Source organism: Patagioenas fasciata, chromosome W, assembly GCF_037038585.1.
Source record: "Patagioenas fasciata isolate bPatFas1 chromosome W, bPatFas1.hap1, whole genome shotgun sequence".
Classification (NCBI taxonomy): domain Eukaryota; kingdom Metazoa; phylum Chordata; class Aves; order Columbiformes; family Columbidae; genus Patagioenas; species Patagioenas fasciata.
Window position 1 is genome coordinate 68192253 of NC_092559.1, and position 19970 is coordinate 68212222.

A 19970-nucleotide genomic window follows, 5' to 3' on the forward strand; every position below is an offset into this window, starting at 1 on the left:
TGCAGGACTCAGTACTTGGCCTTGTTAAACCTCATCCAATTGGCCTCAGCCCAATGATCCAGCTGGTCCAGATCCCTCTGTAGAGCCTTCCTACCCTCCAACAGATCAAGACTCCCACCCAATTTGGTGTCATCTCCAAACTTACTGAGGGTGCACTCAATCCCCTCATCCAGATCGCTGATAAGGAGATTAAACAGGACTGGCCCCAATACTGAGCCCTGGGGAACACCACTCGTGACCAGCCACCAACTGGATTTAGCTCCATTCACCACAACTCCTTGGGCCCAGCCATCCAGCCAATTCTTTATCCATCACAGAGTACACCCATCCAGGCCATGAGCTGCCAGCTCCTCCAGGAGAATGCTGTGGGATATGGTGTCAAAGGCCTTACTGAAGTCTAAGTACACAACATCCACAGCCTTTCCCTCATCTACTAGTTGGGTCACGTTCTCACAGAAGGAGATCAGGTTGGTCAAGCAGGACCTGCCTTTCATAACCCATGTTGACTGGGCCTGATTATATGATTCTCTTGTAAGTGCCTGTAGTTCCCCAGATCATCCTTCCTGCCCTTCTTGTAGATGGGTGTCATGTTAGCCAACTTCCAGTCAACTGGGTCCTCCCTAGTTAGCCAGGATTGCTTGTAGATAATGCAAAGTGGCTCAGTGATCACCTCTGCCAGCTCCCTCAGCACCCTTGGGTGTATCCCATCTGGCCCCATAGACTTGTGGGTGTCCAAGTGTTGTAGCAGGTCGCTAACTATTTCCCCTTGGATTATTGGAGCTTCATTCTGCTCCCCATCCCTGTCTTCTGGCTCAGGGGGCTGGGTACCTGGAGCACAACTGTTCTGACTATTAAAGACTGAGGCAAACACAGCATTTAGTACCTCAGCCTTTCACTCATCCTCTGTCACTGTTTCCCTCTGCATCCATCAGGGGATGGAGATTCTCCTTAGCCCTCCTCTTGTTGCTAATATATTTATAGAAACATTTCTTGTTGCCTTTCACAGCAGTGGCCAGACTCAGCTCTAGTTGGGCTTTGGCCCTTCTGATTTTCTCCCTGCATAGCCTCACAGAGTTCTTGTATTCCTCTTGAGTGGCCTGCCCCTCCTTCCAAAGGTTGTAAATTCTCTTTTTATTCCTAAGTTCCAGACGCAGCTCTATTCAGCCAGGCCGGCCTTCTTCCCCACCGGCTCACCTTCCGGCACACAGGGACAGCCTGCTCCTGTGCCTCTAAGATTACCTTATTTAAGAGAGACCAGCCTTCCTGGACTCCTTTGTCCTTCAGGACTGTCTCCCAAGGGACTCTGCCAACCAGCCTTCAAAGGGCAGACTTTGACCTGTTCAGAAGTCCAAAGTAACAGTTCTACTGACCACCCTTCTAACTTCTCCAAGGATAGTAAACTCATTCATTTCATGAACGCTATACCCAAGGCAACCTCCAACTGACACATTGCCCACGAGCCCTTCTCTGTTTACAAACAACAGATCCAGTGGGGTTCCTTCCCTGGTAGGCTCACTAACCAGCTGTGTCAGGAAGTTGTCTTCCATGCACTGCAGGAGCTTCCTAGACTGCTTCCTCTCTGCTGTGTTGTACTTCCAGCAGACATCTGGTAGGTTGAAGTCCCCCACAAGAACAAGGACTAGCAATCATGAGACTTCTCCCAGCTGCCTGCAAAATATTTCAACTGGCTCTTCATCCTGGTTGGGTGGTCTGTAACAGACCCCCACCAGGATATCTGCCTTGTTGCCCTTCCCCTTGATTCTTACCCATAGCCACTCAACCCTATCATCACCCTCCTCAAGTTCCAGACAATCAAAACCCTTCCTAACATACATGGCTGCCCCACCTCCTCTTTTTCTTCACCTATCCTTTCCGAAGAGTTTATAGCCATCCACTGCAGTGCTCCAGTTATGAGAGTCATCCCACTGATTTTCTATGATGGCAATTATATTGTAGTTTTTCTGCCTCACAAGGGCTTCCAGCTCCTCCTGTTTGTTGCCCATGCTGCTTGCATTAGTATAAATGCACTTCAGCTGAGCCAATGATTCTACCTGGTTGGCAGACCCAAGGGCCTCGTTAGCACTACCCTCAGATGCCAGCCTGTCACCCTTGGGTGTTCCTCTGCCATATCTGGCTTCCTCCCCCTCCCCCTTCAAATCTAGTTTAAAGCCCTCTCAATAAGTCCTGCTAACTCCTGCCCCAGGATCTTTTTCTCCTTTTGAGACAGGTCCATCCCATTTGTTGCTAGCAGATCAGGTGCCATGTAAGCTGACCCATGATCAAAAAACCTGAAATTCTGCCAGTGACACCAGTCCCACAGCCTGTGGGTCTGGCCTGCATTTAGGGCCTTCTGTTCCCTTTAGAAGGGAGTCTCCTACAACCACAACCCACTTTTTTTTCTTGGTGAGAGCTGGTTTGATGGAGGGTGCAGGGTGATTTGTCAAGGAGGAAACTGTGAGAGACAGTATCAAAGGCTTTACTGAAATCCAAAAAGATCACATCGACAGCCCTCCCTTGGTCACCTAGGTGGGTACCCTTGTCATAGAAAGAAATTAAGTTTGTTAAGCAGGACTTTCCCCTCATGAACCCGTGCTGGCTGGGACCAATGACTGCATGGTCTTTCATTTTTTTTTTTCATTAATTCCCAGAATAATCTTCTCCATAATTGTTTCAGGCACAGAAGTGAGGCTGACAGGCCTGTAGTTGCCAGGGTCAACCCTGTTGCCTTTCTTGAAGACTGGAACAACTTTTGCCAGATTCCAGTCAACTGAGACCTCTCCAGATTCCCCAAAGCATTGAAAAAAATCACAGAGAGATGTCTTGCTATGACATCAGCCAGCTCTTTAAGGAGCCTTGAATGAATCCCATCAGGCCCCACTGACTTACAGGGATCTAGCTGGAGCAGCAAATCCCACGCAAGTTCCGGATTGGGAGTTTGTCATTCTCACAGCCATGGTTTTCTAGCTCAGAGCTCTGGGGGTCCCAGGGCCCATCTTTGGTGTTGAAGAACAAGGCAAGGAAAGCATTAAACATCTCTGCTTTGTCTGTGTCCCTGTTTATAAGGTGACCATGCTCATTGAGTAATTGGCCAATATTATTTCTGGCTTGCCCTTTGCCATCAACTTATTAAAAAAATATATATTTTATTGTCCTTCACAGTACTGGCCAGCTTCAACTCTGAGCTTTGGACACATTAATTTCCTCCCTACAGCAGCGAGCAGCATCTCTGTAGTCCTCCCATGATGCTTGACCTTGCTTCTACTGACCATATACTTTCTTTTTTTGCCTTAATTCTAAAAGAAGATCCCTGCTCAGCCAAGCTGGCCTTCTGCCTTGCCTGCTTGACTTTCGACATTTTGGAATAGCCTGCTCCTATGCTTTTAGGAGGTGGTATTTAAAAAGTGAACAGCACTGATGGACCCCAGCATCTTCAAATGATTTTCCCGGGGAACCCTACTAAGTAGTTCCCTGAGCAACCCAAAATCTGCTCTCCTCATGTCCAGAGTTGAGGTCTTGCTGGCAGATTTCTTTCTGTTAGCATAGATTTTAAACCTGACTGCTTCATGGTCACTGTGGCCAAGGCAGCCACCAATCACCACTTTGCCCACAAGACCTCTGTTAGTGAGGAGGAAATCTAGGAAGGCACCTTTCCTGGTTGGTTCCCTTAGTATCTGTACCAAGAAGTTATCGTCCAAATGCTTCAGGCATCTTCTGGACCTGTTGGTGCCAGCTGTGTGATATTCCCAGTTGACATCTGGCAAGTTGAAGTCCCCCATAAGGACAAGGGCAGATGACTTGGAGGCATCCCTTAGTTCCTTAAAGAATAACTCATCAGTGCCGTCATCCTGGCTGGGTGGCCTATAGTAGACTCCCATAAAGACATCCACTTTACTTGTCTGTCCCTTAATCCTTACCCAGAGGCTCTCAACTTTGCCATCGCCAACTGCCAGCTCCATGCACTCCAGCTCCTCTGCTACATACAGTGCCACCACCCCACCTTGCCTGCCCTGCCTATCCATTCTGAACAGCCTGTAGCCATCCATCATGGCACACCAGTCACAGGACTCATCACACCAAGTTTCACTAATGCCAATTATCTCATATCCCTGGGACCGGGTCAAGGCTTCTAGTTCATCTTGCTTTTTCCTCATGCTGCGTGCATTTGTGTAGAAACACTTCAAGTGTGGTTCATTGTGCTCATCACCCCATGGCACAGTTTGAAGCAGTAAGCTGTCTCCCTTCTCCCCCGTCTCCTGGGTCTCCTCTTTCTGCCTGGTGGTGAGAGGGTAGGGTGTCCTTTGTCTTTTGTGCTGTGGTTGGCTTCTGCACCTGCCTCAGGGATGGTAGAGTGTGATTCCACCAGTTAATCTCTCTTCTCTGACTCCCTGATACTCCTCAGCCTGGACAACTCCTCCTGAAGCTCTGTCACCAGGCTGAGCAGCTCCTTTATTTGGGCACATCGCCCACAGGTGAGCACAGGTGTTTAAATGTTGTTTTCAAAACAGCCTGCAAGCTGCTTCACATTCCCTCATCTCCAAGAAATACTGCTATGAACACAAAGTACAAAGCTGAAGGCTGTAGTTTTAAAGAATAACCCCAAAATACACCCATAAAGTTTTGAGTTAGTTTCTCCTCCTACCTTCAGTTGTTTATAGAGCAAATTTTTCATCTTTCCCACCAAGACTGGAAGAAGTCCTTTCCAAGATTCATTTAGTACATGCCATTTTGGTAACCATTTCCCACTCACCTCCTGCATTCAGAATCAATGTCTGCAGTATGGATCTGCAGTAATCTGCAGGTCTCAAAGTTGGCTCTATTTATAGATCAAACTTCCGTATAACTGAAATAGAGCTTTAAAGAGAAATATCATCCTTGGCTACATGCAAAAGACTGATGACTGATTTCAGGATGTCCTTGGGCTTAGGGCAATCCTCCTGAACATTCAGTAATTAAAGCTGATACTATCTTGTTTTGCACTGAAGTTTTGAGAGGCTTTTGGCCATTTATTACTAAGCAATTAGTGCTGCTTTCACCATGACATTTGAAGCATGCTCATTCCAGGCTGGGCATTTAGCAGCAGCAACTTGTTAGAAAAGGGTCTTCCAAGCCCAAGGCATCAACTGAAGCCATTGTTCGTTCACAGCAAGGAAGAGAACTGACATTTCTGTTTTGAAGTGGACCCAAAGGAAGCATGCAGAACCTCTCATATGAAGACCTGTGATAAGGTGACAGCTGCACTAACAGGAACATTTTTAAAAGGCCTTTAGCTCCTCAAACTATTCAAGCAGTAGTCCTAGCAGGCTGACACTTGGCTAGGATATCCAAAAGTTTAGCAGGGATTTGACTGGCCTCCATTAAAAGCTTAAGTCAAGTTTTGAACCAAAACAGGCCTTCAACTTTCAAATACAGTTCTATAAAATTTGGTAATTTTGAACCAGTTGTATGAAATGAAATGCTTCTTCTCACAGTCTTTGCAGAAGCACTATTAAACTCTGTCTCAAGCTGCTCGCATGAGCTCTAACACAACAGCTCAACTCAAACAGACTCCAAGATAAACCTTAAAGGTCACCTGATAGATGAAAGCCCAGCAAGAAACACAACATAGTCCATTCATACCAGATGCAGGGAAACATATGTTATGCCCCAGTAACAGCAGAGGTTAGCCTGAGCACTGCCATATTAACACAGCTGGGCCACCATCAACCTGAGCTAGTCCATCAGCAGAGCACCACACCATGCTGAGATGCACCAGACATATCCTCATTGCAGCACTTCCTCCAGTTCTACCATAAATCTCTCCAAGCAGCCTGTGCTCAGCATCATGAAGACAATGTACAGTCATTGTACAGTCAGAGCATCCCAAGTCCAAACCCCTTCATCATAGGCTGACTGCTGCAGAAGACTGTTTCCCACTATTTCTTGTCTCATCACACAATTTAGTAGGATATACTAAAAAATGTACTTGAAAGGTGTACAAACAACTAGTTGACTAAGTATCACAGTAGGGTAAGACCCCACACACCAGCCTTGATTCAAGAATCCCCTAAAGTTGCCAACGCTCATGGTACAGTGCTTCAGCTGGGGACATCTGCTGCACTCGTGAGTATAAGAAAGGCTCCATCCCTGCCTACAAGAACAGCATTTCCTACAACATTCAGATTTAACTCTGCAACCATGAAGCTGACATCTAAACACAGACAGCTAACCACTTCAGTTATGGCTAGAGACTTTTAGTACTTTCAATACTTCCAGAAGTTTAAGGACATAGAAAATCTCACATCCCTACCAAAAAAAAAAAAATTAATTAAGTTTAAAAAACACCTTACCTCATAAATATTGGGGTGCCACATTTTGGTCAGGAATCTGAAGGTAGGTGGTGAATATGGATAGTCTATAGGAAATTTAATGTGAGCCTGGAAAAAAGCAAAACTATTTTAGTTGTGAAAACAGAATGAAGAGAGATCAACAAGCAACCATTACAGTGAAAACCTGGAAAAAACAATTTCCATTAAGTACATTAAACAGTTCATTTTATATATCAGTGCCCACGTGGACCCACAGTATAACTACACAATTTCTTATGAGCAAAACACTAACTGAACAAGAAAAATCTAAACACCAGGCCTTACCTGGGCTTGTAATAAACTTGAAAAGCTAGAACTTGAGATATCATTGCTGTCTTGCTAGGTTCAGATGCAGGCTAAAAACATTTGCTAAGGTGAAAAGACCCATTTTATACTTGCCAGTGCAAAGATTTTAAATGACTCTTGGCGGGGGTGGGGAGGGAGTTAAATACTTGCTCAGTTGAGATTTTTTTTTTTTCCCTTTCTCATGCAGGAGTTAAACTGGCCCACCTACCTGTGATCCTAATACTACATTTCTTACCACCGCAGGCACTTCTCAAGTCTGAATAACATCTGTGTCTGTTTAATAAATCAGTGCAACGTGATGAACCAAATATTGATGGGCGATGACAGCAAATATTACTTTCCAGTGCCTCTGAAGTCAGCAACCAGCTGTAGGACAAGACTATCAGAGCTGAGTCAGTTGTGGGAATCACAGAATGTTAGGGACTGGAAGAGACCTCAAAAGATCATCTAGTCCAATCCCCCTGCTGGAGCAGGAACACCTAGATGAGGTTACACAGGAAGGTGTCCAGACGGGTTTTGAATGTCTGCAGGGAAGGAGACTCCACAACCTCCCTGGGCAGCCTGGTCCAGTGTTCTGTTACCCTCACTGTGAAGAAGTTTCTTCTCAAATTTAAGTGGAACCTCCTGTGTTCCAGCTTGATCCCATTACCCCTTGTCCTATCATTGTTTGCCACTGAGAAGAGCCTGGCTTCATCCTCATGGCACTCACCTTTTATATACTTATAGACATTAATAAGGTCCCCCCTTAACCTCCTCTTCTCCAAACTAAAGAGACCCAGCTCCCTCAGCCTTTCTTCATAAGGGAGATGCTCCACTCCCTTCATCATCTTTGTTGCCCTACGCTGGACTCTCTCCAGCAGTTCCCATCACTTTTCCCAGGGATGGAGGTGAGGCTGACTACAGAGATCCCAGCACTGGATATTAACTTCTCTGTGCTGTCCTGCCATTCACAGCAGCCAGAAAAGCCATTCAATCTGGACTGCTTAAGTGCCAAAAATGCTCTCCTCTGAAAGGAGCTTTCTGCACTGTGGAACACAGATCCTTCCCATGGCACTGCTCAGTGCACCAAAAAAGTCCCTCCAGTCTGGTGTGGCATCTCCAGAGAAGTATCTCATGGGCACCTGCATCACAGTTGGGCTCATGTGCAACTGAGAAGGCAAGAAGAGACCGCAAAAGCAGGTCACATAAGGCAAGAGCAGAATCCTGGGTCACTCTCTTTCGCTTAAGCATTTAACCATGCAACTTGGATATGGGGTGCTGACCTTGTTCAACAAGAGAAGCTATGGGAAGTTTTATTCCCAGAATCATAAGCAGGCAAACAAATTCTATTACCAAGTCATTGAGCACATGGCTACAGTTTTACTTAGATTGGCATATGCTTTTGCCTTGTAACCCAAATTTTGTGAGGGCAGAGTGCCAGGTAGCCAGGAAAAGGTTTTCTGTTCATCTTTATGAAACAAATTCAGCAGCTCACCTACCTTTATGTTCTGCACATGCCCTCTTGTAATACTGACTGTGCTGCTGTAATGTTCTCGTGTACAAAGTCTTCACCCTGCAGTCCTTTGCCACAGCACTCTCACAACAAAAAGATTTGTGATCCACTTAAACATGGTTTAAGGTCAGTTATACGCAAATGGCATTGCTCCAAAAGCAGCAAGCAAATGCCTCTTGTTACCACATGTGGCAAAATGCAAACCCCCCTCTCTCCCCCTTCCCCCTTCATCATGGAAGGAGTAGACACCTGTCTCTCTCTGTCTCTCTCTGTCTCTCTCTGTCCTGGAATGCCCACAGTCAGATCTGATCAGCATATAAAAACAAACGGGATTCTCGTCGAGACTCCACCCCTTTGCGTGGGATCTCTTGGAGCATGAGCAAGATGCTGCCGCCAAGAGCCCCCCTCCCCGGGATGGAGACTCCACTTGCCTTGCCACCACGGGTGTGAGTAAAATTTACCCTCGCAGGATTGCAAGTGTATCTACTTTCCATGCACATTTGCACGCATACTTTCTGTGCTCAATACGAGCACGTGTATAAATTATTTCCTCGCACAATCGCGAGTGTATTTTCCTCCTGTGCTTCCACATAAGCACGTGTAATATTCCGTGCACATTTGCACGTGTATCTCTCCTCACAGGACTGCGAGTGTATTATAAATTTACCCTCGCAGAATCACGAGTGTACACTTTCCGTACTCAATACGAGTACGTGTATCTCTTTAAAAATAATCCCGCACAGTGTTCAGGCAAGTGTGTACTCCTCCCGGACTCAGAGACTGTTCCGGCATTGTTTTGGGTGAAGCTACATGCATGCACTCTGTGGACCGCCTGTTGTATTAGTTACTGCCCCTTAATAATTTTCCTCAACTGATATCCAAACCTGTATTCAAGTCACTTTTGGAGTGCTAAAACCCTGTTTCTCACCAGCTTAATAAAAGTTGTTTTGGACCCTGATGACCCTTAAACTAACCTTGGGGTGCCTCTGTGACAACACACCACTGCAGGAGAGAGTGGCTACTGCAGTGAGGACATGCCTGGCTGTTCAATGCATCACCCTGCACTGGGAGCAGAGCAAGGATTTACCTAGGGAAGAGCAGAGATTTACCCGGGGAAGAGCAGATTCACTTTACATCAAGCACTTGCATCACATGGCTGCAGACTCCTCCAGACTACTGGGGTTTTCCCAAGAAAGCCCATTCCTATGCTTACGTGCAGTTTTGTGAGATCTAAGACATAAAACAGCCCAAGGACTGAGATTAAAAATGCAAGAGAGAACAAAACTCAGCATTGAGCTAGCTACAAGATTTCTTGGCAGAACCTATATGTCTTCTACACAGGTATAGTTTCTAGGTGACCAAAAAAAGATGCAGCAACAGCCATGATTACAGATCTTTTTTTTAATTAAAAGCCCAATTCTAAACACGTTGAGACAAAAAGACCAAATTAGGCAATAAACTTATTTTTTTAAATAAAGCAGTAGCTCACAGAAAGGTTCCCCCCCTACAGTTTCTCTAACGTAAGGCATGTGAAAAATGCAGTTGTGATTCCTGTTAAGATATTTAATGTTTACAGATATAACCAAATGAGGCATGGGCTCTGAACCTGGAAAAAGGAAAAGGTGGTTAAGTTCTATGTAAAAAGTTAGGAAACTTGTTTATGAAGTTATATTGACAGAGGGAACTAACATTTTAAGGGTTAAGCAACTGCATAATAAGGGTCTACTAACAAGCTAACAATTTAAGCCACATAATTAATATCTAGTTTAGAGCTGTATGTAACCAATTGTGCTAAGAAAAAAAACAGGACTTCATCGAATGCCGAGATAAGAAGTTTTACAGCACCAGCTGCAACCTTGAGGAGACAAGATAGCCAAGATTTACAGCAAAAAGGGGGTACCAGTCTGGTTTCAGTCGACTTGGCAGCTTGGGTTCCAGCCAATTCATCATAATGAGCCAAAGGTAAAAAGTTCACTGTGATGAAGCTGAAGGAGCCTTCATCCAAAGACCCTCAAAGACCCCTCCTCAAAATCACCAAGTGACACTGCGCAGGCGCAACAGGGGAGGGTCAGGGAGGAGACTACGAAGACTCATTTTAATAAGAAGCGGGGAAAGGTTACGAATATGTATAGGCGTTCCTGGGGTTATTATGAATACATAATACCTTACTGTATTTAAGCACACTTCTTATTGTTAAAAGGTGTGCATGTTGGACAGAGTGAATCCCCCGCGCACCCAGCGCTGTTTTGCTTATGCTCTAATGAACACGTGTTTAAGGAATACAATTAAGGAATTGGATTAAATGTTGTTTATCCATAGAAAAAGCTTAAGTTATTTATTTCAGGCAAATCATCTATCTGAGCTTATTTCTGGTAAGTTCAACCAGGCACTGCTAGGTGCTAGAGAGGCAGTTTTAGAGTAGCTTGTTGTTAGCTAAGTTACAGCCAGACAAACTAATTTAGGAGGACTAAAGATCCAACTTAGTCCCCCACCTACATGTACCCAACCATTACTGCATTCACCATGTGTTTGACTCCTCTAGCTGAGCTTAAACTAAACAGAAGTAATCCTATTTCAATGTCCTGATTTTAGCTGCCTGCTTGCTATGGCTCTTTGACACCACTGAACATGCTCTAGAACCAGGAAGGTGGAGACAACAGTCATCAACCCATTCCTCCCCTTCCCCAATTTATAACTAGTCATGCTTATAGTCCCTAGAAAAAGAATAAACTCCCCTGATGTTATACTCAGTAAGACCAGCCTGGCAGAAGATTCAGCCCTTTATAGGCATTTACAGCTACTGCATAAGAACCTCTAAGTTACACCACGATACATATTTTAAGAATATTGCTTACCTGCGCAGTCGCTTTGTTTCCTTTTTTTACTGCCTTGCTCCCTGGCATCCTCATTAGTGCCTGCACTTTAGGTTTGTTATTTTTCTTCTATTTGGATAGGGTAAAGCCATAGCATAATCTGTGTATACCAGAAAAAGTCTTACTAGAATGAAAATACAAACCTAATGTTTCTACCAACTGCTGAATTAAGTCCCAATTCAGTCACTATGAATAACTACTACAGTGACTTTGTTTCTGGAGATCTTGCCATGCACTTGACTTGACACTTAAATAGCCTGTTTCCCCAAAAATAAGACAGGGTCTTATATTAATTTTTGCTCCAAAACTTATTACGTTTTTACATGTATAGCTGCCTAGACACTATCTAAATTTACTTTTTTTATTAAATGTAACTAGGGCTTATTTTTTGAATAGGGCTTATATTTTGAGTATCCTCAAAAATCCTGAAAAATCATGCTAGGGCTTATTTTTGGGGTAGGGCTTATTTTCAGGGAAACGGGATATTAATATCACCTCCTTCTCAGCAGGGAGTACTAATGCAGACAGGACTCCCTCCTAGCTTCAGCTGTCTAGAAATTCAATACTGATTCCAGCCTAGCTGTATATGACACATATAGTCTGACACTGATTTCTTCTACTCTTCTCAAGTTGACAAAACCTAGATCCCTAATTGTTAGGCAGCAATGGTAGGAATGGTGAATCCATCCTATCTTCCCACTGCAGAGAGGCAATGGAGGGAAGAGCACACATTTATTGGAAAGCCACCAGCATCACAACTGACCTGATTTGGGGAAATCAGGAGCACCAGAAGCTTTTACAGTGGCCAACAGAAACTGCAGCTGTTTGGTGTTTCTGGAAATGCCAGTTAAAGATAATTTTTATTTTAAAACATCACAAACTTCACAGTATGTTTGGGACTGGAAGGGACCTCAAAAGATCATCTAGTCCAATCCCCCTGCTGGAGCAGGAACGCCTAGGTGAGGTCACACAGGAACATGTCCAGGCAGGTTTTGAATGTCTCCAGGGAAGGAGACTCCACAACCACCCTGGGCAGCCTGTTCCAGTGTTCTGTCACCCTCACTGAGAAGAAGTTTTTTATCAAATTTAAGTGGAACCTCTTGTGTTCCAGCTTGATCCCATTACTCCTTGTCCTATCATTGTTTGCCACTGAGAAGAGCCTGGCTCCATCCTCATGGCACTCACCCTTTACATATTTATAAACATTAATAAGGTCACCCCTCAGTCTCCTCTTCTCCAAACTTAATGCAAGTTCCATGAAAATGCAGCACCAGTGAAACTGAGCATCTTCTGAAAACTGTATTTAAGTTCAGATATGAAGGAAGCATTTGAGTTTTTAAAGTATTTTGTGCTTTTTTCTAATTATCTGCTACAGCCAGCTCACAGACAATCTCCTACTGACTCTGTGTGCAGGCACCACAAAGGTCTCCTACAGATCACCCTCCCTGTCCAGGTAAGAGCTACAAGCAATTGCAGACAGCACAAGGCCTCCTTATTTTTCTTTGTAACAGGCATAACCAGGCTCTTCGCCGTGCACATCATAACTTCCCATATCTGCACGCCTAATGAATGCCTCCTGCCAGCATGCTGCTAACTACACCATACATTTATAATAACATACAAGAGAGTCAAAAAGAACAGGAACTAAAGACTACTACTGGGTTAAGTATTAATATCTAATCTCACAAAATACCTTTTACCGTTTCTAGCACATCAAACATTTATACAATTCATCTAATGGATTCTCCTCTTCCACATTAAGCCTGGATTAGTATATGCAGTATTAAATACTATGTGCAGGAAAACATATTCAGCAGAGATCAGCAATAAGTACTAACAGCCTGTTTTGCACATCAATGAGGTTTAAAGCACCTTGATATCACCCAGCTTCAGAACCTGTAAAGCAGTATTAAAGCTAGCCACACTGCATTGCCAACTATTTGACAAGGTAAAAATTAATGTAGGACCAACATTGCTATTTCAGCTCCAGATATTATGACTTAGGACCAAAGTAATTTCTTGTATCAGAGTTGGGCACTAGCCTGGTAATTTAGACCCAGTTCTGGCTTCATTTCCCAGCAGCACCACAACAATATTTACTGACATTTGTTGTGCTTTTAGAGAATAAGGACATCTCTGATCCAAGATGAGTGACCAGGTGAATTAAATCTTGTGAGTCCCGAAAAGCAGTGGCCATATGAACACTAACAGTAGCAAACCCCTTATATTCTATATTATCTGTGCTGTCTCATAAGGAATTTAAATCACAATGACCTGAATGTGAAGAGTGAACTAAATCTCATAAAAAGGAAATTAAGCTTCTAAACAATAAAGAAAATAGAGCCACAAGTCAGTAGGGCAAAGATGAGTCAAGAAGTGAGGTTAACTTAAAAGATCAGAGACTGGTTTGACAGGCAGGAGTCCATTCTTGTTTCACACCAAATCATAACTTCTATACACTTTCTAATTTAGTTATCTGAGGCATTACTAAAAGGTGTCGTTTTCAATGGAAGACTCTTCTGGTATAAACTAGGTTTCCTTTTACCAAAACTTCTTTGAACAGTAAATTGTTATTAAATATAACAGCAAGCCTACAATACAAAAGTCAGTTACAATTACACCTTTAAAGAAAGGGCTCCTCAGATCTGAAATCGGGACTAACAATGGAAATGAAACCAGGGTTGAGCTGAATCATAAGGGGAGGATTCACTACAGCACTGTTAAGCTGGTTTGCATCCAAGCTCCTGCTATCACATATGTTTACATTCCTGTTGCCTGGGTCATCTCTCAAGGGATCTGAGTAAATAAAACTGCTCTAAGCAGTGACATCAGAACAACTAGTACCTGGAAACCAAACCATTTTCCTCTAATATTACTTGAAAGAAATTTTTTTTTTTTAAATATTGTCTCCCTTGGATAACCTAGAAGTTCAGTCTGGAGGTTATGGCCTTAATGACAATAACTGCTCATCACAGAATCACAGAATGTTAGGTACTGGAAGAGACCTCAAAAGATCATCTAGTCCAACCCCCCTGCCGGAGCAGGAACGCCTAGGTGAGGTTGCACAGGAACATGTCCAGGCGGGTTTTGAATGTCTCCAGAGAAGGAGACTCCACAACCTCCCTAGGCAGCCTGGTCCAGGCTCTGGCACGCTCACCATGAAGAAGCTTCTTATCTTTGAGTGGAACCTCCTGTGTTCCAGTTTGAACCCATTACCCCTTGTCCTATCATTGTTTGCCGCTGAGAAGAGCCTGGCTCCATCCTACTGACACTCACCCTTTATATATTTATAAACATGAATGAGGTCACCCCTCAGTCTCCTCCAAGCTAGAGAGCCCCAGCTCCCTCAGCCTTTCCTCACACGGGAGATGCTCCACTCCCTTCAGCATCTTTGTTGCCCCGTGCTAGATTCTCTCCAGCAGATCGCTGTCCTTCTTGAACTGAGGGGCCCAGAACTGGACACAATATTCCAGATGGGGTCTCACCAGGGCAGAGCCACTCACTCACCCCCCCACACCTCTGGTGGGATGGGAAGGAGAATCAGGAAACAAAAAGCAAAATTCATGGGTTGGGATAAGAACAGTTTAACAGAACAGCAAAAAGGAGAAAAAATTAATAAACAATAACAATAATAATAATAATAATGAAAGAATATACAAAGCAAGGGATACACAATGCAATCTCTCATCATGCAGCAATACCAATGCCCAGACCATTTCCGAGCAGCAACTCCCTTCAGGCAAAATAGGAGGAATAACTTCAAATGTGTGAAACTCAAGTCTCCCTATAGTGACTAATACTTGCTGAAGGAGCCAAAGATATTTAGCAATACTGCACCTAAAGTTTGCTCCAAACCATACATCTTCTCTTAGCTCTGTTTTAGAGGAAAAACTGACACTCAAAACAGTCCTACTGCAGGTACAGCTGAAGATGCTGGTACCTGAACCAGTAAAGCTCTAACACTACTACAGCTGCTCTAGAAGCTGTTTGTGTCCGCTTAAGAAAAAGCATTTTCCAACTCTTTCTACTTGCAAAAATAAGAGTTTTACCAGAGCAGTGGCAGGAATATTTGAGGCTGCTTATTGAAAGTATCATGCTACATTTCTGGCATCTCTGGCAGCATGTGTGGAAGTCCTGTGTACACGGCTGATATCAAACTCAAGTAATCACAACCATAGTATATCCCAGTTTTGCAGCATTTTGTATCAGGCTTGACAGAGCAAACTCACCTATTCATTCCTCCATTTGCATACTCACCAAAACACAGCAGATTGCTTTTTTGTTCAGTAAAGCAAGCCATATTGCTTGCATCTGCTTGAGTGAAGAGATGTCCAAGCTAGCTCAATATACAGACACCTTTTCCTTCAGCCTGTTTTAACTACTTTTAGACAATTCTTTAAAAAAAGCACCATTCATGAGTATGTGAATGACTAATTGCCTTGATTCCCTTCATATGCAAGCCAGGATGAATGCAAGAGAAATGCTCTCCTCAAGGGACAGCCAGTCACATGTTCTGCTAAAAGACAGAGCAGGTCTTCATGCAAGTCACCTTAAGCAGCTGCTTATGAAAGGAATATTTATAGCATCATAAGTGTAAACCATAGCACTGTGCTGCAGTGTTACACCACTTCACCTTTCTCAGCACAGCAGTTCTTCTATAACAAGACTTCTTAAGCTGGCATACCAGCATTCATTTAAACAAGGGATAGAGGTGTTTAGAAACTGAATAGCAACACTCAGGAAGTGCAGTCAAAAATTTATACTGTCTGCCACACAAGCCAACTAAACACTTATGCAGCCATGGCACTTATTTTTCAGCCACTGCATTACTGATCATGAACCCTCCTGTTTGGAGCTGGTCACAGGCAGTAAATCTAAGGAGACACAGGTGACGCTTATCAATACTGATACCTCAAATCAGAAATTATTAATAAAATAAGTTAATAAGAATAAGGTTCACAGCTGTTAGGTGTTAGGCACTTATTAGGCATTAGATCACAAGAATGGTATTTGTTAAGATAAGCAGGAGAAGGTTAGGAGACAATGCACTTGCTCTCAGAAGATAAGGAGACCAGACTAGTGCAAGGTCCATTTCAGACTGTCTCTGCAGTTACAAGCCAAATAACAAAGGAACTGCACTTACCCAGGACTTGAGTTCAACCAGGGCGCAGCATGAGAAAGGCTACTCTCTTCCTCCCAAGACCCTTGAAAGACCCCAGATTCATTGAATTGTGTATGCACAAGGGACATTTACATATGCTAAGTGGTTCAAAAAAATGTAATGCATATGTGAAGTATTTCCTGGAAATGTAATGAATATGTATGATATATGTGGATATAAGCTTTGTCTAGGAATTATTCAGTGCCCTTGCTTGGTGGAGCTATCCCTGGGAGTGAGCCTGGCGCCAATAAAGGAATGCTGCTTCTAAAATCTTAAAACCCTGGTTTTAGAAGTTTCTTCAATTTGCCAATTTTACAGTATCAACACAACTATATTATGCACATTCCCAGTGTTCAACTCATCTGCAAAGTGTCTATAATCCTGTATGAGCCAGTGAGGTCTAATATACCTTATGCAAGCTGCCTCCCTGCCCAGAATCCTCTAGTTCACTGCAGGAACCAGCACTATGTCAGAAGGTATCTCCTAGCAAGAAGCCCACGTTTGAGACACAAAAGCGTATTTTCACATTACTGCAGAATGATCCACCTGTCAGCTCCATTATCATAGGCTGCTTCAAACAGATCAAATTTAAAGTTTAAGCTAAAATAAGTGCATTAGCTGATACATACCCATCCATACTCCTCAGGCTATTGTTTCTATGGTAACAGGTTTTGGGTGTTTATTTGCTAGTGAGGAGCCAAATTCAAGAGGCATTCAGCATTCTGTCATTCTCTACCTCTTTGCATCCCTGCCTTGTGCTTTAGATTTGGAGCTCACAGCATTACAATCAGTGTAGTGTCATGGTTTAACCTGAACTAGCAATACAACCATGATAGTCGCTCACTCACCCCCTCCCTGTCTCATGTCCCCCTCCCCAATAGGGGAGAGAGACAAAAGGGAAGGGAGAAACTTGGACTAAGATAAATACAGTTTAATAAAATAACAAAATACTAATACACTACTAGTAAATATATATAAAAAATAGAAATAAAAGATACTCAAGGTAATTCCTCATGAACTCCATCCACACTAAGCAGTCAGTCCCAGGAAGCAATACCCTGGTCCTGCGCAGCAGATCCAAAAGAGAGAAAAAAGAAAAAAGGCAGAAAAGCACAGAGGCCTCTGCAAAATGGCAAAAGGCCAGACTAAACATCCTGACCAAAACTTCCCTGGCTGTGCCCCAGAGCAAACAGAAATGAGAGAGAGACAAAGAGAAGACCCAACTGAAAGGCCCTGAATCCTTAAATAAGAAGCATGATGCTAATGAGATGGAATACTCTTATTGATCAGTCTGGATGTCAGTCAAGCTCTGCCCCATCTATGCCCCCCTTCCTCGATGCCTCACACCTGTGGGCAGAGCACTCAGAATGTCCTTGGCTCTCAGACCAGAGCAATAAAAACATTAACTCTGTGCTGGGGTGTTCTCTCTTGTTCTAAAACTAAATCCAAATAATGAGCGTGCTAGCTATGAAAAAGAAAGGTTTCCAACTAATTTTCAGTCAAACCAGCACACGTAGCTTTACTCATTAGCAGCAATGACTTAGTTGCCAGCAAACTGCACTGCAAGGGATAAGAATTAAAGATGAATCCTAGCTCAGATCTCAGATTTATTTTTTCAAAACAAGACAAAAACCCAAATTGCACAATATTATTGAACTGTTAAGAATCTCAATTAGATCTTTGGCCTGCTAAGGAAAGGGGGTCCAGTTCAAATTTAATTACTTCAAAACACAGACACCCACCTCAAGTCAAAAATCAAAACATAGAGGCAGATCACTGAGGTCTGCAGAGCATTAAGCTGCTACTTCTCACACTACAAAGTACTCTTGCCTGGGCTGGGAGGCAAAAGCAGCAGCAACCAGCATGGATTTGCCACAGTACTGGCTCCTGCAAATATACGTTTAACAGCTGTGTTACACCAGGCAGATGACTAGTTCTTACACTAAACATCTGCTTAAAAAAAAAGCAGATTGGACAGCACTGCTGCTGTAGTCACAAGGACAAGATATTCAACTGCTTTGGCCTTCAGTGACTCCAAACTATTACTGTTCAAACCACATCTCAGGTTGCCTTGTGTCAAGTACTGTATAGACCTTATGCTCCCAACATGGATCTAAGGAAACAGCTACTGAAGAACATGTCCCTTCATATAGAGTCCTCATCTCCTGCAGATCACCAGGAATTCACCTCCCTGCTATAACAACCATGCTTCAATTTAAAAAACTAACTACACATGGCTAGACAAGAACCATCTACAAAATGGTTGTTCTTGATCATAATTAATATATGGATGCTTAAAAAGGTATCTTTCATGTCAGATAGATATAGAAGAGAAAGTACACTACTGAAGTGAAAGCTAGTATTGATATTTCTACCTATGTTCCAACTAGTTGCCACGTCAGTGACTAATAGGACATCTAGATAAATTTTCATTTTGCTGAAATACTTCCTGAAAGAGCAAACAAACAGGTACAAAGCAGGTTGATTGATCCGCAGCACAGATATTTAAGGCACCCTTTACATTTCTGGTAAAAGCAGAACCACTGCAATCAAGTTAAGCTTGGTACATGAATGAACATCCTTCAAATTTAAGTTTGTATCTAATTAATTGTAACCATTTACATTAAGTTTGAAGACATACAGGGTAAGAGTAGCAGTCAGGAAGAACTACTTCAGACTACTGCAGGTCAAGAGGATTTCAAGGTCAAGACAGAAATTTAATGAGACAGATGTAAGATGAGAATACAGGCAAGAGATCTGACCATTTGGACAAAGAAAGCTAGATCTTGTAGGAAAGTCAGAGAAAACTTGTACAATTGTGCAACTAAAACCAACCCTTAAATAGCTCTAACACTATGCAGTATTGCCTGCTAGTACCAAGAAAGGAACTGGCGGGGGGGGGGGGAATTAAAACTCATTTAATTTTTCTTCTTGTGTTTAAGCACATCATAGATATTATTCTTGATTTGAAGTCACAGATCTGACTTAACTTCAGAAGAAATTTGTGTGACAGATAAGTGATCACCCATAAGTGGCATACCAGGGAAGAAGAGATCTATGGTAGACAGACAGTCTGCTTTTAGTGAGAACTGGAGCGTGGATCAAGATATCTCCAGAAAAAAAAAAAAAAGAGAACTTCAAGACAGAGCAATTTTTCTACTGCAAGACATCACTTTCTACTTAGACCCTTCTGCTATCTACCTTCTGGAGAATTTTGGATAATTTATTTTTCAGCTTCTCCCTTTCTAAGGTCTTGAAGTTTAAGAATACTAACTGAATGCTAAAGAAACATATAAAAAAAAATCTTCCAATAGGCCCTCATGTGTATGTCAGTAGCCACACAGCAACCTTATTTTGAAGTCTCCACAAAAACAAGTCATGTTGCTTCCTGCATGATCCATCTAAAAGCTCCTCCTCTTTCTAAATAATAGGATCATCACATATAAGTATCTGTGACTATAGAGGTCGCTGATACTTAATCTACAAAAATGCATGCTGTATCTCCAATAGCTCCAGTACAGTGTTCCAGCATGCTGTCGCACTCAAAAATTGTAGCATCCACACAGTTAATTTGGGAACTGTATTCTCTCTTACTCCATTCAGAGAAAAACAATACCCATACACCTGCAAAAACTTAAGACCTCAGCATAGGACTTGCTTGTATACAGAATAAGCTGAACCTACCAAAACCCAGGAATGGGGGAGAACAGAAAATTCATCCTTATTTGTGTGTTAGCCATGATCATAGAATAATTTAGGTTGGAAAAGACCTTTAAGATCATTGAGTCCAAATA

At 42.9% G+C, this 19970-nt stretch overlaps 1 protein-coding gene across 1 annotated transcript in view; it reads right to left on the reverse strand.

Moving 5' to 3' along the window:
• LOC136114671 (ubiquitin-conjugating enzyme E2 R2) overlaps positions 1–19970 on the reverse strand; it is a 97311-nt gene that overhangs the window by 21745 nt on the left and 55596 nt on the right. Inside the window, exon 2 of the mRNA XM_065860107.2 lies at positions 6327–6413. Within this exon, the coding sequence (XP_065716179.1) occupies positions 6327–6413 (87 nt within the window). The remainder of the gene's footprint in view (positions 1–6326; positions 6414–19970) is intronic.